Source organism: Charadrius vociferus, unplaced genomic scaffold, assembly GCF_000708025.1.
Source record: "Charadrius vociferus isolate BGI_N301 unplaced genomic scaffold, ASM70802v2 scaffold263, whole genome shotgun sequence".
In the NCBI taxonomy this organism is placed as follows: domain Eukaryota; kingdom Metazoa; phylum Chordata; class Aves; order Charadriiformes; family Charadriidae; genus Charadrius; species Charadrius vociferus.
Window position 1 is genome coordinate 2,450,611 of NW_009647769.1, and position 26,030 is coordinate 2,476,640.

General features: G+C 38.4%; 1 protein-coding gene across 1 annotated transcript in view; it reads right to left on the bottom strand.

Moving 5' to 3' along the window:
* The window catches only part of FNDC3A (fibronectin type III domain containing 3A), a 104,702-nt gene that overhangs the window by 59,284 nt on the left and 19,388 nt on the right, over window positions 1-26,030 (bottom strand). The window contains exon 2 of the mRNA XM_009882377.1: window positions 21,351-21,426. Within this exon, the coding sequence (XP_009880679.1) occupies window positions 21,351-21,426 (76 nt within the window). The remainder of the gene's footprint in view (window positions 1-21,350; window positions 21,427-26,030) is intronic.

Genomic DNA, 26,030 nt, shown 5'->3' on the forward strand with positions numbered 1-26,030 from the left:
CGTTGGCACAAGCGGCCCCGGGCTTCAAGGAGCGGGCGCGGCGGCTTTTCGGGGGGCATCGTCCGCGGCGAGGAAGGGTTCCTTCGCCATCCCGCAGGAGCGCCGCTCCCGTTGTGACTATGGTCTACCGGTTGTCATTGGCTGGTGTGATCCCAGTTCTTTAGCGGAAGGCTTTTACGTTAATTAGCATAATTAAGTTATAAAGGATTACTTCAGCCCAATCCTTCCATAGGATTTACCTTTAGCTGAACTGCTAATCAGTTTACACCTGAGAAAGGAGGGGTGCGCGAACAGATCTGGTTGCAAACACACACTTTCTGGCGTCGTGTTTAGAAAGCTGCAGTGACTTTGATACTAATCTATGTGGATGCTGCGGCTCATGAAGGCTGCTATACTTAGCATTAGTCTAATGTGAACGGCGATGAATCACTGTTATCCCCAGGAGGAAATAGCATTCAGGATTTACTGCAGCACATTAGGTTAACTACGGCTCTATAACCGAACACCCACACTTTGACATCACACAGGCGATGATATGCATCGCTGACGCAAGCGCTGACAGGATCAAACACAAAGGCCACAGCAGTTGAAACAATAGAGCGCCCAGCTGACGTAGCAGCACACCCCTCCAACACTAACGGGCTGCAGTAAATCAATAGTCCCAGATGCCACAAATAGTTGCACCACTCTGTCTTTTACATAACGGCTGAGACTTCAAAGTTTTATTTTGGGCTCCCAGCAGCTACAATTAATTACAAAAACCAGTAACAACAACCACCGCCACCACCAATTGGTCTGAATTTGTCTTGTATGCTGTGCCTGGAAAATACTTCTAAATTAGTACTTGAGGTCAACAGGCACTAAAAAAATTGTCAAAAAGAATCAGCAGCTTTACATTTACTAGGTGTGATGTAATCAAGGCAAGTAATTTTTAAAAAAGAAAGGCAAACACAGAACTTACTGCTAGGCCCGAGCTGGGGAAGAGGCACAAGAGGGAACTGCGAACACTGCAAGGACACAGGCGATCAGAAGACTTCAGTTCACAATGCTGTCAATTTAACATATTCCTTATGCTCTAAATTCATCCTGACAAAACAATCCCTGCCCCCATCCATCTGTCTACTTTTACCATCAAGGCTGGGGAACAGCAGCTGACAAAGCAGCAACATCAATTTAAATATATTAATTGGCTACAAGACTCTATCAGTAGACTGCAGGCTGGCAAACACATGGAAAACCTGAAGGTAAAACGGTCACATAGTTCTTTTCAAAAGCAGGGGAAAAAAGCATCAGTTTCATTCACAGAGACTTTGGAATAATGGATAAAGAGCAGAAAGCTATGAAGCCAGACTACAGTATTTCTAAAGATTACATCCTAATGAGATCCTGATCCTTCCCATGAAACCGTACATACATATTCAGAAAAAAAAAAAAAAAAAAAAAAAAAAAAAGACTTGAAATCCTTCTCATATGCAAAGTGCGGGGATGATAGGTTCCTATAGCACTTTATCATTAATACAGCTATCGGTTTTCTTTTATAATGGCCTCATGTATGTTCAAAGGAAAAAGGTGACAATGGTTTCTATGTTCAAATGTTAAATGTACTTTCATTTCACCTGTTTCTAAACAATGGCCACTGTGCAATTTTGTGATTAAAAAAACCTACAAGCCCATGTCTTTGAACAGTGCAACTTCACAACATGAAGTTAAACTTGGGACACTGCAGAAGGATGATTTTAGTCTTTTGAGATGGAACTCCAACAATCAAAAGTTTTTATACATTCTTTCTGAAGTAATTGTGTGGCACAGTGATCAACTCTATCCTAATTCGTTAACAAAAAGTACCAATGAATCAAAGACGTTCATGTGGAAATACAACACAGACTTTGTACTGTGTAACCTAGGTTGTTAAATTGCTCCATTTCATTTGCTGTTTTAGGTTTAGACTTACGGTAATTATTTAGTAACTACGTGGAAGAGTTATGTCAAAAAATTGTTCTCTCCCCCTTGTAGTCTTCCAATTTAAATATCAGGTGAACCATAAATCATTGCATTTCAAAGGGAGTCAAATGTGATATACCATTCTTAACACAGAGAAGCTTTGATGAAAATGTTTTTATTCTTAGCAGGAAAAATAATCTGCACTTCTAATCTCACTGCATCGCATATTTGCTTAGTTTTTTCCTCAAGGAGAGCCTAATTTCCTAGCACTTATGCTGAGCAGTACCGATCCGCGACTTTTTCAGACTAATATTTAATATTTGTGCATACTACTTAATCATGTTCCATTTGATTCACAACACTCAGGATAAACTACAATTTAATTATCTAACAGCTGTTACCACTAGAACTTGTGTTTTTCTAATCCCTTTTTTTTTGGCCATATAGCACCGCAGACCAGAAAGTTAAAAAGTTAAGCACTATTACTGATAGTTAGTTGTGGTTAAGAGGTGAACAGCACAAATGAGTCTCAACAGTTCATAGTTCTTGGCGTGTAGACAGTGGCTTCTACAGAAGAACACGTTGATTCAGAGAAGATAGATCTTGGAGGGAACAAGCATTAACTTCAACTTCCCCTCCCCATCCCCGCCTGGTTATGCCAAAAATGAAATTATGTAGTATAATTACTTGTAAAGGCCTTTTTGGCATCATTATATTCAACTTATTACACTAATGAGTTATTTTTTCTGTGTATACTTACCTGGCTACACTTATTTGAAACTAGACTGTAAAATTAACTGACACATTCTGCTGTCACAGAAGTTGCATTCAGAGAAGCCCTCCCTCCTTTGTGCAAATTTCTTAATATTCCCTCCTCAAATCATTATACACACACACATATGTGTGGGTATATATACCTACATACAGATTATGACTTGAATATGACTTACTGAATACTATTTATACAAATATGATGTGTTGATTAAGAAAATCAATAACATACAAGTAAATGCTGAAACAATTTTACCAAATTCTAGGGTAAAGTGTTTTGAAACTATGGATGAAAACACACAGAAGACTCTGTGGATATAATGAAATTCCATTTGTGCAAACCGTGATTGAGTATTACAACACATATAGTGTCAGAAACTCAAGCAAGAAATGAATACCAGAAAAGGCCGCCAAGAGAAAATCTGGTGCCCAACTCAAATGTTTATTTCTATCCAAGGCAGGCACCTCTAAAGATGTACTGCTCTGAGTTCCTGGAATCTACTAATAACATATACTTTCATTAGAAAACCTCAGAGTTGTTTAGGCTTCAAGCTAATTATATAAACAAATACAATGCAGATTCACATAGTCCATTTAAAATAAAAACAAAGCAGAATAAAAAATATTATGATTATAAGCAGCTGAAGTCCTTCTAATACCTAAATAAATACCACATGCATCTTTCTTTAAAGGGACCAACTGGGGAGCGGTGATTTCTAACTGGAAGACATAAAACTAAGTTAGCAGAACAGGAGGTGTCTCAGTCTTCCAGGAATCTTAGAATCCAAGATTATACTTGATTTAGCAGAAGGAGGGAAAACTAGGTAAATCTAGAATGACATTGGCTCCAAAACTAGAGTTCTAGGGTGCAAAACCAGGACTAATTCTTGTTCTTCGTAAAGGTAAAAGGTTAATGATAACTGCTGATTTAAAAAAAAAAACCACAACAACAAATTCTCACACCGAGCAGCTCTGCCCATTGAAATTTTACTCTTAGATGCAGTTCTTGCATTAGGTAAGTGAGTTTGCTGTTCTGGTCAGATGAAAAGGTCTCCTGTAACAATACAAAGAAAGAGGAAGACAGTTCAGTCCTACAGGACTTCCTCTCTTCACACTCACCGCCTACAAATATTTTTATGCCTACATTAGAGGCATTCACGCGAGTCCACCAACAAAGATTCTACCAACATTGCAGTTCCACAAACAAATGTTCAGATGTAGGTTTCTAAACCATGAAATAAATTTTGAAGTACCACTTTATCGCACAGTTTTGTTTCACATCATTGGTGAAGAAAACAGTCCCTGAAGCTGACTATTCAAAAGGTGACATTTGGCAATGTGAAATCCTTCTGTCATGACACAAACTGTAAGGAAGAAGCCCCAAGCAAGTTACACAATCACCACATGACAAAAATGAGACGTAAGACCAAACTGAAAACATCTGATGTCGCACACCTTACACTCTGCAGCATCTAAAGCAAACACTTGGCTTCAGCAGGGTGATTCACTGGCTGTCTCTGGAGGATAACTCTATGCTTCTGCACATTTATGAGAGCCACCTCATACCAAATGACACAAACCATTAAGCACAGACAGCGTGTCCTCAAGTAGATATCTGGTTCAGGCCTGCTCTAGTCACTCTTCTGTCCAATATCAGCAGAGTACATCAAGTTTTCTGAGAATAGTTTCCTAGTCAGGAAAAGAAGGTCTTCCTATTCAGTTGGTAGGTAGGCTAAATTCTGCGCTATGCTCAAGATGATTAACCCCACAGCCTGCTCCTACCTAGGAGAATGCTGTGAACACCAGACTATGGAATAACCTGGGTCACCTCTGCTGAAGATGGACCACTAGAAACTGGAATACAATACACTAAGCTCCTGTCCATGCTTGAGACATTTAACTCCTTTAATACAAGAGCTTCTAAACGGAAAATACAGAGCCAGCCTTTAAAATGGGAACTAGAACCCAGGACTTCACTTAAATCATACGGGAATCCCCATTACATTGACACAAGGCAGATTGCCTTATCATGTAGTTTTCCTCTAGAATCTTTTTGAGGTGAAGATGCCCATCTCCTAAAGACGACATGAAAAAAAGCCTAAACTCAGGAATACTCCACAGCTTTATGGGTAGGGGACTCTGCTGGAATCGGGAGCTATAGGCTCAGATTCTGAGGTACTTCATAAAGCTAAAAACCTCAGATCTCCTCAATTCTGGGCGAGTGGATTAACCAATTTTCTGCTGCTGATACTGTTTGCATTCGGGGATAAACTTAATATAGCCACAGTAAACAAACAGCCTATCTTTCTTTCTGGGGAGAGGAAAAGCAATATTTATATGATGTCTCTATATTGTCTCTACTCTGGCATGTCTTTGATGGCTGACTTCTGGCTGTCCCCCCGCAATCTCATGTTTTGTACAATTACAGGCACATAGGGAATCTCATGGTCATATTGTGGTCAAAACAGGAAAAGCAATGGATTCAATGTGATTGCTAGGATTAGGTCATGATTCAGTGGGTGACTTGGCCTGGGTCTAAGACTTCTGCATCTAAAAGCTTCTGAAGTTAAAACTAAGGTGGAATTCAAACACCCTGAACGTGTCCCCTTTTGATTACAGTCCATCACAGAGACATACTTTTCTGTCTTTTCACCAATAATGAGACAAGCTTATGAATGCAGCTACAATAGGGAATGTTCTGAAGACAGTGGAAATTAAAAGTTTTTCAGTCAAACTACTGATCTTGAAAATTCACACCTTCAACCAATTCCCACTGCAAACCTCACATTTTACTGTTGAAAGCGATTCAAAAGTTTTTTCAGGGTCTGGGTCAGCCAAAAAAAAAAAAATCATCACAGGCTAACTAATAAAGGCTTTAAAAATTTTTTATTTAAATCTTTTAAACAAATTTAGCATTTGAAATTTGGTCTTTTTGGTGTTTTGTGTGACAAAGGCTCCTTGATTCTTCACAATGAACTCTTTACATATCCCTTCAACAAGGAATTATTTTCTCCAAATCTCAAGCAAGTTACCACACAGGGAAAGTATGTAAGCTCAAACATTAAAAGCACCTATGACAAAGGTTGTTGTTGATAAAAAGCTTTCAACAATGTTAATAAATATGTATTATCAGAAAGAAAGTATCTGGTAAAGCAGAAAACAGAGACCAGACACAAAGATAAGCCTATGCCGTTGCACAGGCTCTTCAAATTCAATTTGCTCTGTAACCAAATATGTTTTAGAAAGTAATATACCCACTGCTTTGGCAGCCAAAATGAACTCAGAGCCAGAAAGAACTATGTAAGGAATCTACTTACCTGTGCCAAACAAGAGGCCAGGGATGAAACAACTAACTTGGCTCAGACATACAAACATTGTCATTCCAAACCAGAAGAAAGGGGAAAAAAAAAAGACACATGCATACAGTGGAGCTCCTTACCATACATTATGTATGGATCAATATATCCCTCTACTAAGAAGGTTAGACAAGAAAATTGCTTAATAGCTGGAAAGTAAATGCATCCCTTGTGCAGAAACCTTTTTATTGCTTCGCTACTGTCTGGATGCAGGAGATTTAAATTTTCTGTTGCTAGACCATCACGGCGCAAGGACTGAAAAAGACCTCATGAATCAAGTCTATTCACCTGCAATTGCCACTTCATTCCTCTCCTCCATTATCATACATCAAGATCTATCACAAATGAATCCTACATAAAAGCATCAAGACTAATCTTAAAAGAGTCAGTTCTTTTACCCATACATCTCCCACTGGAGAGCTGTTCTAGAGCACAGCTCTCCTATGTAGCCAGAAGGTTTCTTGAAATTAGATAAAAGTTATTCACAGCCATTTGACATCCAGCTGGGCTCTAAACCAGCTCTGGCATTAACTATTAACCTTTTTTTTTTTTAATCCCTGATGTTTACTTACCCATTCCTAACAAAACTCATTTTTAGCCAAACCAACCAAGCTCTTCTACTCTTTTTATAAAATAAGCTCCTCGTTCTCCTGAATATCCTAATAGCTTTTTTTGTACAACACCTGGAATCAGCTTAATTTCATCTTTTGTAAACATGATTTATCAAATTACAGTTGAGGTCTGAGCAGAACCCTGTAAAATGCTACTAAACATCCCAAGCTGTACCAGCAACAACTGCCCTGATGCATTTTATGATCACAGTAACCTCTACAGATACATTACACTAGAGATAATACTTAGATTGTGAGTCAAATAGCTTGCTTGCTTCCTCTTCCTCATCATCAAGTTTCAAGTGAGGAGATCCCCATTTATAATTTATTCATCTTATGCATGACCCTGCATTGTATATAACTGTGTTTCACCCAGTTCAAAGGTACCATTCAAACAACCGTCCTTTAGATAGCTAATGCATGTTCTTCTTGATCTTTTACCGCTTCTGGAATACAGATTTCCCATGCCACTGGAGTTGTTTGGATGATCAGCTTTGCTGAAGTGCAAAGTGTTTCTAGAATATCTCGATAGCTGAAAGATATCCGAGTGCATTGGTCACTGAGTGATTAAGAAGGGATATATTTACATTCTAGGCTATCTGTGCATCATGTTTTAGCATTCAATCCTTTCTTATTTCATCCACAATTTAGAATCTTAAAAAAAAAAAAAAAAGATTAAGGTTATATTGACTGTGATGAAGCTCTTTAGAGATAGAGATCAAAAACCATCCTGCACTGTGCTTTGACTTTTGCAGCATGGAGACAGGCAACATGCAGGTATCTGGCCTCAGGACTCCACTGCATACCTGCAATTCTTTACACCTGCATTCTCTAGTCCTGTTTACTTCCCACTGGCCTTCATATCCCCCAAAGCTATATCCTATATAGATGTAACCTTACCTGACATTCAGCCTCTTTTTCTATGTGGCATGTTCCCAGGCACTTCAGGCCCTCCCATTCAGCTCTCTGCAGCCGCACAGAAAAGTTAACCTGCCAATTATTACTTGTCCAGACACAGCAACACACCACCATACAACAACATACATTTACTTGCTCCTGAGAAGAACCCCAAACCCAACACCCTTCTATTTAACTACTGTCAGCAAGATAAGGCTAGATTCTTTCCCATCAAAAATAATGGATCTATTTTTCAGATGAGAGGATGACGTTCAGTAACTGAAAAAAAAATGACAAGACACTGAAACTCCATGAACATAATGGACAGTTGGAAGGCTATTATGGGCAGATAAGTGCTCTGGATGGTATTTTAAAGACCTCACAGAGGGTAAACAACCTACAGATAAAGCTGTGTGGGCATATGAATAAGACTCCTACTCTACTATGTGTCATATCTTTGCTGGAAAGGAATGCAAGAAAACTTGAGAATGTATACAGCTGCAATTAAGAGAAAAGATAGGGTATTTCCAGAGTATATTTTCCTCCTTTTTATGCAATCTTTCTTTGTGTAAGAATGAGAAGGGTGTAGTAAGCATAAAAACACACCTTCCACAAATATTTTATTGCAAAGGCTACATACACATCATGTCAGATTCAAACCTGTTCTAACACACATGGGCCAGAAGCCCACAGTAAAAAGTTGTCAAACCATCAACAACCAATCTCAAAACCTCATGCTTGGCGGTCCTCTTGTACCCATTTGAAATACAAGTTGGATAAATGAGTCGAAGTTAGCCTCACACTAGCCAGTCCTCTGCATCTCTGTTCAGCATTTGCTGATAGTCACTTTTATTTTTCAGCTTTTTTACCAGGTGATCTTTAAAACTCATTCATGCTGGAAGAACTTTTACTGGTTCCTGTTGCTCAGACTGCCCTTGTAACTTACTGAATATTTTCACTCCTCAATGCGCTGCTTAGTCACCAGATGCTCCCCAAAATTGCACTGCCAGTACTATCACACTAAATCAGAGGTAGTCACTCTGCTTCTGACCCCTTACTACCCAATACAGAAAAAAAATTCTCTTTAAGTTTAGTTTCTCAAATACCCTAATTCATCTTGGGCTTTAGGCACTCCAAGGATCTGCCTGCAAGACAGCATTATTTGTATGTACTATCTTTTGAAAAATATGAGTAAAAAGTTAGATGAGATTTCAGATTTAAAACTGAATTTAGAAGCTGGGTAAGATTAATCTTACTTTTTTTTTTTTTTAATCAAACAAAACAATTCTGTGCCTGATCACAAAACGAGAAACAAAATATACGGAAAGCATAACAAAAGGTAAGAATAAATGCAAACTTAAGTATGTTTCATATAATTTTCTAAATCTACTTGCTACTTAAAGAGTTTTACTGGGATGTCTCTTGGCTGCATAAATCATAAGAGCTAACTCTGTCAAGAGAGTGGTGCCTCTCAGAGCACAACCCCTGTAAGGGTGATGACGAAACACAGTAGCACTTCACCTAAATGCTGTCTTTCAAGTGATTATCTTAAATGCAGCTTGTGGGAAAAATGGAGAAAGAGACTAGTCTCTGTAGACACAACTTTCTCCTTCTCTCTGTTGTCTTCAACTTTCATTCTGATTCTTAGAAGAGAAGGCTACAGTATCATTAAGTCACAGCTCCTGGACGTAACAGTTCTTTCCATGCCGTCTTCTTGCAAATTTGATTGTTTGCACCTGCTTTAGTAGTTTGGTTTGGTTTTTTGGTTAGTTTTTGGAACGGGCTTGCTAAAGCTGTGTTTTAGGAGTATGGCTTTCCACACTTTGGGACTTTGTCTCAGCCCGCAGTCCAGTTGTGGTCTTCATTCAGCACAGTCCTTCTACTTTAAATGACCTGTCCGCATTTCATAAGGTATTTCTAACGGTTGTTGCAATACTTTGTTATGAAGAGGTCATCATGAGGAATACTCACTATCCTTCTCACAGTAACTTCTTCACATCTTATTGAAACTACAATTCCATATTAACTACTTTTAAGAATTATTAATGAAACAATAACATAGACTATCTGTTTGGCATTCATAGTTCTTACTGCAGCTCCTTCTTCAATTGCCTTGGATGGCACATCTATTCTATATATGAATACAACTGTCAAGATCATCCAAGGGAAACACAATATACACGGTATTTATGAAGATGGTGCATATCTAGAGCACCAAGGGGAAAGGATAAGTGAAACTGCTGGAAAATGGGCTACTGGAAAAACAAAATAAGAACAGGTGTAGGAGATTAAAACATATGCTGACAGAACAGCTGATTAATCAAAAGGGAAGGAAGGTGTAGTCAGCTTCTCTAGCAGCTCTAATACCATTAACTTGAGACCCATCTAACCCAATTGGGTGCTGTACAGTCCCTTGAAAAAATCTGAAGCTCTTTGGATGGTGTCCTAGGGCACCTGCTCTACACAACTGCATTTACTGGAAAGCTCTTTGCAGTGTGAGAGAGAGCTTCTCTTTGGCAAAAAGAAAACAAGAACAGCACTGTGGATAGATGTATTTACCACCAGTGAATTTGGCCCTTCCAACTTTGTTTGAAACTCCATGTAATTACGCTGTTTCTTAATGGCTTTAAGTGGCTAAACTTACATGCTTGCAATTGGTCTGTAACTCACATTACACAGTAGCTGTTTATATTTGCGCACAGCTAGGCTATATGTTTGTAATGACCTTGTTATCTTGCTCCTCTTCTTCCTTTCCCTCATTTGGATAATAAACTGCTTTAGATGTAAAACAGATTGCTGCATGTCTGCAAAAGGGAAAAGGGGAAGGGAAGTTCTATTACCATGATTTTAATGAAGCTGAAGAGTGTCATGATCATGTAAGTCATGCAAGCTGACAAAACCTCAGTCGTTTAACAGACAGTCAAAAAAAGGCAACTATAATCATTTACTATTAATAACACATGCACAGCCATATCTATCAAGCCATGCGCTGCTGATTCATCCATTAGAAAAAAGCAAAATTAAGAACAGAATAAAAAAAATCCCTGGATTCAAAGTTGCAACATTTCGTTAGATGTTACATTCTGGCAAGAAAAGTGTACCTGGGCCCACGCAGATAACACAGTAGCCTTGCACAGGTGAAAATGAAGGAAAAGGAGACTAATCTCCTGGTGTCTTTCTGTTGCTACCTTGGCCCTGTCTACCCAACAACTTTTAGCATCGAAGGAGAAAGCATGGAGGCAGAGCAATGTGAGGCCCTGTAAGCTGCTGGTGTGGCTGTGGCAGCAGGGGCATGCGTGGGGAGCTTGCTCTGTCTCGAGGAACTCGGGAAAAATAATGGCCTCAGCCACACACAGCTGCTCCACAGCCACAAAGACTTTGGTTTCCTTCCCAGTCTCTCTGCTGCCCTTCACAACTGCCACGTGCCTGACAGTGGTCCACAAGATAAGGCAGCCACAACTACTTCTTGGAGTACAAACAGAACAAGAGTAAACCAAAAGTAATTCAAAGCTATTTTTTCATTAACAGTAATTCTTTGCTAGAAGTCTGAATGCTTTCATGGCTACAGCTATACACTAAGGATGTAGCAATACAGCTTGAATGATATAGTTCCACAGGGTGGAACTATAAAGAATTTTCCTGGGGTCTTATCTAACAATCTGTAGCATTTTCCAACAGGTGACACACCAGCCTGTATTCATACTGTATATGTGGTGAAAGACGATTTAACAAAAGAAGTCATTGATGCACAAAGTTCTAGCCTTTCCATTTTTATGAAACCCAGTGCAAAGTTAACTTAAAAATACTGAGTTTCTATAAAATAAGAGCACTGTTTGTTTTTAAAGAACTAATCAGATAATGAAACTGAGAAACTTCTCTATTTAATAAGTTAGCAATCTTCAAGAAATGTTATTATTTCAATCAACCAGATTGCATCTAATTAAGATACAGAAAATGCTATCAGCATAAGTTATGCTCAGTGTTAGGATATTAAGTGAAAATACTAAGTAAAATCTTTTTCAGACTTCTCTGCCTGGGTCTCTGCTCTTTGATTTAGTGCAAACTGCTAACTACTTACATTAGGCAAATTTTCTACTTATATCAGAAACCAAGAAGAGATCTCACATAAATTCCCCCCCTCCCCCCCCCTTAAAGCAAGTAGTACAGGAATATCTTTCCCATCAACAGCATAGTCAGGGAAGAAAACAGATGAACTGAGTGTAATGCCAGGGGACTACTATAATATTGCCAGACGCAGACCTGCCAAGCTTAACATGCTTCATACAAGACTCATTCAACTGATTCCAGACTCAGCCTACAGTAGCACCTGATTCTTAGACGTCTGAGTTGATGTTTCACAGCCTTGTGGGCTAGACATGACTGACTGCAGTCATGGAAACCAAGTTTTAGGGGCATTCTACAGCTGCAACTTAGGGCTGTAACTCCATTCCCAACATGCACCTCCAAGTACCATTACCTTCCTTTTAAAATGTGAAATGTTAGATGCTAATGGAAATGGATGAGTTCACAGAGTTCAAATGCTTGAGGACAAAGACATTCACTGTGGGTACAACTGTGAAACAACATACTCAAATGAGATGTTTTCAGGATGTAGCCTTACTTATTTCAGCTTATAATAGCCAGGCTTTAGTTCCAGAATGGAGACATCTCATTTAGGTATCTAAAATTATGTGTCTGCATGCAAGTTAGGACTTTAAACTCCCATTATAGCAAGTAGAGATCTAGTTCAGTACAGACAGTGAAGCCTGAAGAGCTATTCAGTGCAAACTGATGTCAGCTGAAAAGCACTGACTGTACTATAGCTAGTGACTAAATCTTCACTAGTTATAACGGGAGCTTAGATCCAAGGCCACATATAGAAACCCACATTTAGACACCTAAAATTAGATGTCTTCAGTATGCAGCTGAAGCACTGATATTTCAAACAAGCGTCTCCAGAACCTTCCTACAGTCAGGCTGGGTCTGCAGTGTGGGGCTTGCAGTGTAGTGAAGAGAAGGAATAAAGGAGGAGATTTGAGAAGACAGAAGGGAAGATTAACTCATCAGAACATACAGGAAAAAGAGAACCTGACTGAAGGCTTTATCATGAATATAGTATGTTATGAAGTCAGTCACATCTCAAAATGCGTGAAATAAGTCAAGAAAAAATAAAAGTTAGAAAAATATCTAATAGAAGAATGGGAAAACAACCAAAGCAAAAATGTTATAGTTTTGTCCATATAAAGATATTAGATCTATTTAACACAGAAATCAGTGACAGAAAAATTAAGTTTTCCCTAAAATACATTACATCCAACACTGTGAAAGAGAACTGAATGAATGCATTTCCCTTTTAATTTTTTTTAATTTGCTGCTGCAGAAGGTGATAAAACAAGTCCAGTTCGCTTTTTAATAAAACTCTTGCCAAGCTTATTCCGGGAATAGCATGTTTTAGAAATCTAGTACTTATAATCCCAACAAAGTGGACACAACAGTTACGCGAGCTGCTCTGGCAGAAAAAGCAGCACGACAAAGTAAGCTTTTATGGCAACACCTTTTTGTATCATCCCTGACTGCCTCTTTAAGGGCTGGATGAGGTTGGGACCACCAAAACCTGGTCAATTATCAGACTTAATGAGGAGAAGGTCAGGCAGTTCCCAGAGAAGGCTGAGGGAGCTCTGTTACGAGGCTAATTCTCATGACCACTCTCAGCAGAAAGAGCTGGATCTAAACAACAGACTTCTGGATAGCTGTGTTTTATTCTGGTCAGGGGAATGACCTTGTTTTGCACTACTTTGCAAGTTTTGGTGAGTTAGTAAAACACATTTGAGAGATGATGCTGAAGAGAATGAAGACTGCCTCTGCCCTATTGCAAAAGGGACTACAAAATCAAGTAGACATCTGAGCTAGCTTTAATTCAGTACAGTACTAGCAGTAGTACTACAAAAGCTGCAGCAGCAGGGCTTACAGGCAAGTTTTACCTACCAATATTACTTGAATTGCGGACTGGATTTCTGCTATGCATCAAGGCCAATACATGAGCATGGTACATGCACCACAGTGAGGACTTAAATCCATCATTATTTCTTCACCTTATCAGAAGGGTATTTGCCATATCTTCATCCAACTTTTACACTAACCTACCTATAAAAGGCAGAAGGGCTAGGCCTGTTTGACAAAGTTTGCAAGGGCGTCCATGCACTCTGTTTATCACTCTAAGCTACAGAAAGAGCAGCTCCTACTTACAAATATTTTGAAGTGAGATAGCTCTAAACCAAGCTACTACAACCGCATGTTGTGGCCACTTTCTCTCCTCATCAGCTTGTTGCAACACAGAGAGAATCAAGTCTCTTCTGCAGTCGTACTCCTGCATGCCTGACCAATACCAATGTTCTTACTATTTTCAGTGTGACTGTAGGTACCTGAAAATATAAACATCTATAAAACAATTTTAAATGTGTATATTGAAGGTCATTTCCAAACAGAGATACTTTAAAGTTAAGCTACTCCTAGACTCAGCTCTGAAACTCTACATGGACACTCTCAACCCAGAGTTAAGTGGCTTTAAGTCACTGTAGTTTGCTGTGACCTCATACTTCCAGTTGACTTGTCTTGGCTTTCCTCGATGCTTTTTATGAAGGCCCTCTAAATACTTCCGACAGAGATCCTAAAATTAACACGTGGAACAGGATGTTAATATAAGTATCCATATCCAGTTTCAGCCTTGCATATCATGTTTAGTCTTCTACAGCACTGACACAGAAGGAATGGGTAAGACAACTGAAATGATTTACCATTTAGAATGGGGTTGGGTTTGTGGTGTTTGTTTTTTTTTTTAAATGAACTGATAGTTGAAAGCTTACATCCGTGTCTTCAGAAGGCTACAGCGGAGAAAAGCTGTGAAGCATCTTTGAGGATGAAAAGGAAAGCAAATAAACCTACATGATGACATGTGTAACATTTCAGTATTTAGAAATGAGAGACAGGTAAATGAAAACAAGGATAAAAGATTTTTTTCTTCTTGGGCTACAGAAAGAAAAGATCACCCAGAGCAGCTTCCCTGTGTGGCTACAATAAGCTGTTCTTAATGGGAGCAGGAAAACTAGAGCACTAAAACCTTTGTAATACACAACTGAGTTTACTTGTAAGGATTCATTATCCAGGCTCTTAAGCTGCCTAGAAGACTAGAGATGCTCAAGAGAATTCTTGTTAACAGTATTTTATTGGCTTTGCTAGTTTGTTCCGTTACTACAGGTCTATGTATTTAAATAAATACTCTTTTATTCCTAAAATTTGCCCAGTGCCAAGGTGGATACTGAGTAATTTAACAAACAGGATATGGTATGATCTCCTCTCTCTGGTAACCAGCAATAGGACATGAGGGAATGGCATGAGGCTGTGCCAGGGAAAGTTTAGGTTGGAAGTTAGAAAAAGGTTCTTCACTTTGAAGGTGGCTGGTCACTGGAACAAGCTCCCCAGTCATCACAGCACCAAGCTTGTCAGAGTTCAAGTTGCATCTGGATGACACTCTTAGTCATATGGCATAGTTTTAGGTAGTCCTATGAGAAGCAGGGAGTTGAACTCGATGATCCTTATGGGTCCCTTCCAACTTGAGATATTCTGTGATTTCTAGAGGTGATGTACCCTTACAGCCAATATATGGGATCACTACTGCAGTGCCAGGTTATCCTAGTACACTCTAAAAAATCACCACAGAATGACAGCACATTTCCTCCACTTAACATAGTGGGTTTAAGACTTGATAATAGGATGTGGTCTTCCTGTGAAAGAAGCATCTTCCAATCGGCAGCTAACAAAGTCTCTTGAGGGGTTTGTGGCAACCTGTACAGAATTTGACTGGTCTTTAACCACCCCTAGTATTAATAAATTAGTTTTAAATAATACTCAACACCAAAGCACCAGATGATACTGAGAACAAAATAAATCCAGGGTTCTTTTTGGTTCAAATGTACTCAAATAGCAGTTACATTTAGATTTTAAGATGTTCAGCTTGGTTGCTCTAACACTATCTGAAAACAACTGAAACCACGTGAGACCAGGCAGCAGAGAATAGATTGAGAGCAGCCCTGCAGAGGACTTGGGTGTACTGGTGGATGGAAAGCTGGACATGATTCTATGAGCTGACAGTGCACACTCACAGCTCAGAAGGCCAATCGTATCCTGGGCTGCATCAAAAGAAGCGTGGCCAGCAGGCTGAGGGAGGTGATTCACCCCTCTACTCCACTCTGGTGAGACCCCACCTGGAGCACTGTATCCAGCTCTGGGGTCCCCAGTACAGGAAAGACATGGACTTCTTGGAGCAGGTCCAGAGGAGTGCCACAAAAATGGTCAGAGGGCTGGAACACCTCTCCTATGAAGACTGAAGACAGGCAGAGAGAGTTGAGGCTGTTCAGCCTGGAGAAAACAAGGCTCCGAGAAGACCTTATTGAAGCCTTTCAATATACAAAAAGGGAAGAAAGACAGAGGAAGACTTTCTACCGGGGCCTACTGTGACAGGACACAGGGCAATGGTTTTAAAATGAAAGAGGGCAGGTTTACATTGGATGTAAGAAAAAATTTTTTATGATGAGGGTGGGGAGACACTGGCATAGGTGCCCAGAGAAGTTGTGGGGGCCCCATCCCTGGAAGTATTCAAGGTCCAGTTGGACAGGGCTTTGAGCAACCCGATCTAATAAAAGATGTCCCTGCCCATGGCAGGGGGTTGGAATAGATGATCCAACCAAAACCATTCTATGATTCTGTAACAGTTTTATTCGCACAATATTCTGAGTAATGGGCAGGTTTGGTGTTGCAGAGCTGAAGTTAATCTTAGAATGAACTAAAGTTTGTGTTTCACTACTGTATCTCAGTGATACAGTGATCTTCTTTTCCTCTTGACTTATTTGAAAACACTTTTCAGAAGTATTTTATTCAGAAATATTTTAAAGAGAAAAAAATGAGGTTAAGATTGCTTAACTTTTATCTCAGGGACTAACCTTAATACTGTTATTTCATTTCATTTCAAAGCATGAAGTATTTATGACTCATTCTAATTTACATAAATTTTCTTATTTTATTATGAAATTGGCAATTTTCCTTTGCACAGACATATAGAACATGGTCTCTCTTATGTCAACTAACATTTAATAGCCCTTAGCTGTAAGTTGGGACTGTTATAAAATGCGCTCAGGATGAGTCATCTTCATTCATTTATTCAGCAAAAGGAAGAATTCATGAATGAGTGATCTACAGTAATTCACTTCTACAAAGAGAGCCCATTCATACATTTCAAACCTGGTTTTCTGAATCACTGTAATGTAGCTGATTATTTCACTTTAACAGAAGAAAATTTTGGCTTAAGGAAAGTTTCCACAGAAGTCTGAGTATATGTGAGAACAGTTTCATAGATTTAAGAGAGCTCTTCTGAAAATAAACATTTTGGTTTAACACATGGATACACAGACAGAAATCTTCCTATCTATCTAGCGAAAAAAGCACAACGTCTTTGGAAAGTAAGAGACTGACAAATGGTTTAAATTGAAGTTGCGTCAAGAGGGGGCAGAAGTCATCGCTATCAGACAAACCAGTAGGCAGCCAAGGAAAATACTTTATAAAACCAGAAAAACAGCCATTGGCACACAGAAGTGCTCTTTTGAAGCTGTATTTAAGTCAAAATACGTGTAACAGAAAAGCAAGTAAAATTGCTAAATACAGAAATATAAAGCAACCACACTTATTTTACAGAAATATGTATAAAACACCAAGAATAAAATACACACATTATTTTAAGTCATCAAAACTCCGCCAAAATAAAGGAATGGGATTCAGCAAGGAGGAAAAGTCTTTTAACCACCACTGCTCTTTTGCCAGCCTTAAAAGATTTCAAACCAAGAAATAATCTTAAGAGCTTTTTCAACCAATCTTAATTGCCATGGAAGAGGCCTGCACTGAGAAGCCACTTCTCATAGTTCCAAAACAGTCAAAGCTTTACAGAACATCTATGAGAGTTATATCAACAAACAGATGGTGAATCAGTACAGAGACCTGGGTATAAATGCAGCATTTTCTTCAGAAGCTTAGCTCACAGAAAAACCACAGTGTGCTTCTCCATTAATGAGTGCTTTAAGTTTTCACTACTTCATTGATTCAAGGACAGCTCCAAAATAGTGACTTTATTCACACCTCTCCTTTCTCCTGGAGACATGCTGAGTCTCCTTGTTTTCAGGTTGAGAAGTTTTACCCTATGCATAGAGTATCCAAAGCAAGGATAGTCCTCTTTAACAAATAAAGTAATTATGACAAAAGCAGCACAAAGATTGATGGAGCATCTCAATGTTTCCAACAGACAGGGATATGATGCAAGAAAATACAATTAACATTATGGTTATATTTATAAACAGTCCACATTGACTTCAGCAGACAATGCAATCTCTAAGGTGAATAGACCAGCAATAAAGCAGAAGAGAGATCTAGAATTCTCCAAGGAACAGTGACTTACCAAATAACCCAAACTATGGTATCAGCATATCTGCACTTCTATGGGGGCATTCGTCCAGAAGCAGCTTGCTACCTCTCAACTTCTATTCTTTCATTTTAGTATTATACTTATACATTTTCAATTTAAACATATACCCATGCAAATTGCCTTGCAAGAACCTGAATTTACATTTTGTTTTCGTCTTTGGTCAATGTGTAACATTCCAAATTCTTACTATCCTTTGTAACCTCAAATTACTTCTCTTTTTCCTTGGATATCTTTTAGTAAGACTTTACTCCAAACAGACAACATATTTGTTAGTCATCATTTTGCTAAGTGTAAATTAGAATATAGACTTCAAAAAATACTACTTGAAAAATTTATATTCCTTAAAAAAAAAAGTACTACTAAAGTGAAATCCTTGTTATTTGTAGAATAGCAAACATCCCACAAAATACAAAGTTCTCAGAACCAGTTCATTCTAGAAAGCAAACATCAGAAACGGAGAGCTATTTGTTTGGTGGTCACTTACCATTCTATCACAAATAAGTAAGTGTTGTGAATTATATATGTAAGCTTTACAAGCCTCAACTTGGAAGGCATAAGGGGAATGCCTGTAATAAAGTACTAAGTGCATTTCATGAGAAATCTTTGCTTATACTAATGCTTTTTCTCCAGGTGGATTCTGAATGTGATACAAGACAAAAACATATTAATTGCAGTTGTACATAATTACAGTTTTTCTGTGGGCAATACATGCTGTGGTTTTGCAAAGTAGTGTACAGATACACATTTTTAATGTAGGTAATACTACCTCTTTTTACATAGTACATCACAGAAAAAGCTGAATACACATTCTTTGCAGAGACTTTTAAGTCAATACAGTCAGAAAAGAATATGAGGATAGATAAATATTTTCAGTAAAAACTGAGATTGGAAAAAGTATTAAGAAACATTATAATGACTAAATTAACTTCCCACTGATTGCATCTCCACTGAATTTCAGCCATCTTTGCTTTCTTTGTGCCTTTTTTAAAATAAGCATCTCTGCACATTTATAAGGTTTCCTCCAAACCGTACTCATTATGTATTTCCGCATCTTTAACTTTGATTTGACTTAATAACCAAGTACATACAGTAAAGAAAAGAACAGGGAACTGATGTGAGCTTGCTTTCTTTAGAGTCAATGCAATAGTCTCCTGTGGTTGTAACCCATTTTGCAGACTGGTCATCTATTTTGTAGACAAGTCAAGGACAAACTATGTTGGAGGAGTTGTGGCACAGCAAAAAGGACCATCAATACCAAATTACTTTCTACAGTGTACACCATTTGAAATTGTTCACTTTATACAAATCTATACACAGAAAACAGGAAAGGGGACATTCCTCATTAGTTGCAATACGTACAGTGAAAAAGATACAGCATCAATTACTAAGGGAACTTCTTGAAGCCAGACAGGCCCAACAAGCCAAAAGGTAAAAAGATTCATTGTCAGAACACTCATGACATGGAAATGGCTCAGGAGTGGCGAGAATAGACCAGAAAAGCAACACTAATAAGATCACGTGCAACTCAGATTCTATTCTAAGATCAGTGAATGTACAGATACAAAAAACCTCTATGCTCTCTGTTTTACTACCAACTATAAGCCATATTTTCATGTCCTGGAAGGGGGAAGGACAAGGAGAATGTCTATATGACAGGAGGTTTGCAAAAGCTGCTGAACTGATTTGGGATGTAGGTTCCTAGACTGCCAGCGCCACTTTTCAGGAAAGTTGTAAAAACCTGAGCTTACACTTAGTGAGACCCAGAAACAATTGTCTAATAACTGCTCACACTCACTTTCATATTTAAGCATGAGGACATCAGCAGCTGAATCAAATCACAATAGTGAGCTGCCTATTCAGAATGCAAGAGGGACCAGGCAAGGATAAAAGCTGTACCATGAAAGGTAAGAACCGTATCTATAAAGATAAGATCTCAATATTTTTGCAGTTCATCACACACACTTCCTTCTTTCAAGATGATCATGCAAGAAAAGTGTCAATTCATCCCCCCCGCAACTAAGCCCATCTGATAAACCAAAATTAAAAGCAAAAATGCAATGCATGCCACTCTCCGTATTTTGTGCAATAGAAAAAAAATACATCTTATCTGTTCTTTAACTTAAAAATCAAGACAAAAATCACTATGTTCCCTCAGACATTGCCAAGTAATTATTACACAGTTATGTTTCAAATAAACCCTGCAGAACTGTGGGCTGCAACACTGGTCCACTTGTGGCTCAAAGGAAGCACCAGTACTATGCAACCAGCACAAAAGTTTTGAAAGAGTGCTAATGGACATGCAAACTTTAATGTTTGTTGATATAAGCTTAATTACAAACCAAGACCTTCTTTTAATCAGTTATTTTGTAGCCAAAGGACCTGCCTATGACACTGGAAACCAAACCTTTTGTCTGTTCTCAGACTGGAGAAAGGGGGGAAAGGAGCTGGAAAAAACTTCAACTTCCCAGAACAGTATCTGCTGAAGCTGGGCCACCATCCAGGAAAAAAAAAAAAAAAAAAAAAAAAAAGAGGTAGGATTCACTGACCCAGCAGATAACAAGGAAAAAAGCAACCCCATAGCTGAATCTGTGGATACTCTCTTCTAACACAGTAAAGTGTTAGTCTGAACAGCAGCAATATCGGACTGCTCATTTCTTGCAGCTGTAGATAGGTTTAACTGGCAGCTACTTTCATTCAGAATAGAAAACAACATCCAAACTGACTATTGCATACGGGGATGGTACGCTTAGAAGCAGCATTTGTATTTGAAGCTGCACTTGCTAGAACTCAGAAAGGACACAATTTGGCCCCTAGGGATAATGAAAACCTAGTAGTGGGATAACAGACAGCTACTGTTGGGACAGGCAAACAATGCCACATGAGAGCAAAGAATAAAAAAAAATATAATATACTCAAACCAAATTAACAATTGCAACTTTTAGTTTGCAGTCTGTGTAATAAATTAGGTTAGTCAAAAGTTGCTACAACAGCACTTCCCTGTTTGCTTTGCAAACTGAAAATGTTCCCCCCTTCCCCTCCCCAAGGAATTTAACTTCATCTAAGAAAAAGTCCCCTATAGTAGTGAAAACCAAATCCAATGATCTTTAGCACCTCATCTTTTTGGTCTTTAAATTGCTCTTGTATTTAAAGTAATTTCTGTCAGTTTTTTTTACTTTCAACACCACAAATTGCCTTTTATTTATCCTGATGCAGACTCAGGAAATATTAAAATAAATTTATCAGGTTTACCTGTAATGCACTGAAACTGTCCATCTTCTCTTCTTATAGTAAATGCTTCCCCTGGATTAACTTGCACAAGAATAACCTTAAAAATAAAAGAGTGTTTACAACCATTACACAGGTATATGTTACAGAAGTCTGGTACGTGCAAACAAAGAAAGTTTTACTAGGGGAAAAAACAGCTTTTTTTTTCTGGTTAGTAAATACATTATTTTTCACTTCACACTGCTTGCTGCCTTCATTCCACAGAGAAAGAGATAAGAGCATGAACAAGTACAGATATTTAAAAAAAAAAATAATTCAAAGAACTGTGAGAACAACTCAGTAAAACAGTACCTGTACAAATTTTATTTTCTTGACTGCTTAATATAATTAAAGTTACATGTGCATCTTAACTTATTTCAACAAATTACATTAACTTCAACATTAATCAAACCATTACATAAAGTTTCAGAAGGAAGCCTAGAATTCCCAGTGTTTGAATTTTCATCATAACCACTTGGCAAATAGTTTTCAACATAAGGGAAATATTGTGTCATTTCCTTCTTTACATGATCCAAGCATGTTTGTACATTCATTAACGATAAAATGTTATTAGAAGTCATGCCAAAGTAAGTGGACAAGATGCACTGCATAAAACAACATATATAGTTCTATTTGTGGAAAGATGTTTATCCTAATTTTGTAAACCCAAGCAATGCAGAATTGATAGCAAAGCACACTTATCAGCCAAAATAAACAGAGGAAGTCTGACATGCACCAAAGCCGAAGCTTGCTACCAATTTAGACTTCTGTATTCTCATTTGAAACCTGCCTTTCTTGAGAGAAAAAGGTGTAACCAAGCTAAAATTATGAACAAAGGAAAAAAAAAAAAAAACAACCAGAAGAGCAGGTGCACTTCACGATTTCCTTCTGGACATATCTTTCTTCAGCCTTGCTTGTACATGTATAAATAGAGTGTATGTCCTCCTCCTGGTGTGAATCAGAGAGAGACAGATCTTTATATACACAAATCTTCAACTTTATGGCCAAAAATTTACTGTGTTAAGTTGCTAAAAGAAAATAAAATTGGTCTTGTTTACAAAAGAAGAAAACAAAAACCTTGAGCGTTACTCATTTTAGGAATACCAAAAAGAAAGGAAAGCATGAGGAAAAGGCGGAAAGCATGAGGAAAAGGCTGAAATCATACAAATTCCTCTCATTCTGGTAGAGCAACATTACAGATTTCCTACCCTAACATAGCTGCAACTTTGATGAGATTTGATGGATATTCACATTTTCAAACTTGGGCCATGTGATTCAATGCTGATTTAGCTCAGTTTTGAGGACTCATTTAAAAAAATACTACTTTAAGTTGTTTCACGTGATACAGTGCTGTTACTGGAGAAAGATGTCTCCAGAATCTTTAGGCTCTTTGAGAAAAAACAATGAATTATAATCACTATTTACATTTTATCACGCTAGTAAATTTTCCAGATCTTCTAAAGTGTCTGAATATAAAATTCAGTGAAAGTGAGCATTCATAATATAACCTAAACTTAGAAACCAGAGGATTTTAGACGTGAACTTCAAATAAGACTTACAGGTCTTCAAGAAATACTGTATTGTCAGAGTTTATTGTAAGTGTTTGAAGACAGCATTTTAACAACTGGCTACCACCTTCAGAACGTGATGAAGGAGAGAAATATGAATGGATGAGTCTGTACAATTTCTTTTTCAGACTCCCCAAGCAGGTATAACTTTATGAAGACATTTCATTGATTTACTTTCTCCTCTCTGCTACAATTGAAAGTTTTAGCTTGAAATTTAGACTGGAATAAAAGTACCTAAAAGCTTTGCAGGAGTACCTAGGAACATCTTTCCATCTCTTATGCGTGGGTTGGATAACCGTACTTGCCCAAGTCTTTTGGCTGATGTAGTATGCCCTAACTCCTAGGAGGAGCCATTCTGGCTGCAGCTGACATGTCAATCTCAACAATTTTCAGTTCAATATTCTTCTTCTCCACTGTATAAACTATGAGAGGTAGCAAAAACTGCAAAGCCCTCAAGTTTTAGGGCAATGGCTGGTATAACTCCCTTGATGGGAATTCCCTCGGGAATGGGGAATGACTGGTATTCCTGCATTGTTTCCATTTTTTTTGTGTCAGCGCCTGAGGTTGGTAACCTGGGTAATAATGTTACCCTGGGAACCTGCTGGTTTTCCTTCTCTGCTGCAGGACATCGAAACTGGAGGCTCCAGCTAGCAGAACAGATCTGAGCATGGGAACAGACACGCTGGCCCAACTGCAACAAGTGGGCCCTATGCCTCCTGATTTTGTTTTGTAGCTGTTTCTCCTGTATGAGAATCTTTGTTGTTCATTTGACAGCTAGTCTGAGAAGGTAAAGGCTCAGCATGCCAACCATGGTGTAACACAGTGAGATGGGGCACTATTCAGCAGCAGCTATGCCATGAAGCAACAGATCTCCTGATGGAGTCCAGCACCACTCCGACACTCAGGTTGTCATTAGATTTTCACCTCTCTGACGACATCTGACTTCCACTCAAAAGGGTGAGGAGATTCACTGACTTAATGCAGCTTAATTACAATACTCAGTTCCCAGGTATAGAAAATAGAGCCTTTTTGTCAATGGGCTATTAGTCTGCTTGATGCCTGACTGTGTATTTATTTCACTGGCTCCCACCTTCAGCCTTGCTTTTATGTTGTGCATTCACATTTGTATTTTACAACTCTTCCAAGACAGGTTGTATTTGTTGCCAAGTGTGCCAGAAGAGAATCTGAATCAGGACTGAAGCAATTTCAGAAGTTTCAAAAACCACTGGCTTCAGAAGTCCTTGTGTCAGGATAATGTGTGTCAATGTGGCCAGCACTAGTTTCTGGACCAGCATTACCATTCCTGAAGCCCAACAGAGTAATCACTGCTTTGAGAAGGACATTTTTTAACACCTAGTCAGAAGGGATATTATCAAAGACACACCATCAATCATAGGGATTCTCTCTTATCCAATAAAAGTGTGCTGCACATAATCAAAGATGCAAGAAAACTTCCCTAAAGGAAAAGTTAACATGGATCTTTCACAGCATCATGTGTTCGGCAAATAAAATCTACTGGTTGCTTAGTATTTATACATCTTTCATCTCACTCTAGGTGGCTTTGTGCAGGCTTGCACGTCTCATTGTTCAACATGCTACTTCATGAACCCTGACATCAGTACTTATGAAAACCAAGGCCCTCGTCTTTCACACTGAATATTCTAGACCTTGATCTCATCCCTCTTCTAGGCAAAACATTCATGTTGGCTGGAACTAAGTGAAAAGCTTTGGAAAAGTCTGATGGTTTAGCCTCTCTTCCCATGCCTCAATCTTTTTCTGACAAATCCTGTTGCTTTACTCACAGCATGTAAAGCTCTGCTATCCCAAGGCCAACATGCAGTATTGTATCCAGATTTCCATTGCCTGCTCCTCTAAGATAATTATGACAATCTGAAGAAAAATCATTTGTGATGTGTCAATCTCAGTGGGAGGCATGATTAACGCAGCCACTTTTCAAATGCCATTTCTCTTTCTAAATCAACAAAACACTAATTAAGGACTTCACAAGCCGAACAAAATAATGGGAACTTAAGACACTGAGGCCTTGATACAAGCTATAGAATCTTAAAAGCAGTTTTAAAGCATGATAAACCATAACAGAACCTAATAAAATTTAGAAGTGTAATTTCCCAATGCTAACACAACTTTGACTCAACATATTTTTGTCTCAAGTTCAAAATATGTTAAGGTGTTATTACTAAGAAATGGAAGTATTAGGTCAACAACTAGTTTTGGGTAATTTCCACTGGAACTATAAATTGTTTCCTTTGAACAGTTATTTAATGACGATCCACATGACCACAATACAGTTCCTGATGAAAAACAGTACAGAATCTCTTTCGAGAGAATTGCATACAAGTTGACAATACAAGACTGCAGCTATACAATTATCCTAAAAAAAGTTCTTGCCTAAATAAAACAAAATTACCAGCCCGTATGACTAAAGTTTGAAATACCCAAAACACAGTTGCCAAAGACTGTCAGAGTTTTAACAGTGAAATTTCATACATTTCAATGGTTCTTAATTTATTCTACAAAAGATATTTTAGAAGATAAACCCAGATCACATGAACAACATACTAAGCTTTGTAGTGGTTTAGTAGTTTTTCCATTGCGAAAAGGAATAGTATGCATTAAACCTCCTTCTTAGCATGGAATACTTGACTTTTTTCCTGATTTTAAAACTTCTGCTTCACTGCCCATCCACTGTCAGTTCAGGATACATAGCCCAGACTGGCAATGACTAGCTTCCTAACAAACCTGAATCATGCTGCATGTTAGAAAGCTCAATAGGCTTTTCCTGAAATTGCTGTTTAAATTCAGGCAGCTGCTCAAATCAATTAAGAACATAAGAAATACCCTCATGGTGTGGGTCAGCAGTCCAGGTCAGCAGTCCACCTAGCCCAGTACTTTGTCTCTCATATATCATTTGGAGATGCTTATTTAGGGAGAGCAAGTGAGCCAGGCTACCTTCTGCAGTCCATCTCTGTCGTCCATCCATTTGCTGAAACTTTGAGTTTGCTTACACTTTGAATTGCCTCCACAACCTCCTATGGCACCAAGCTCCTGAAGTTCACCTTTTTGCCATTTAAAAACC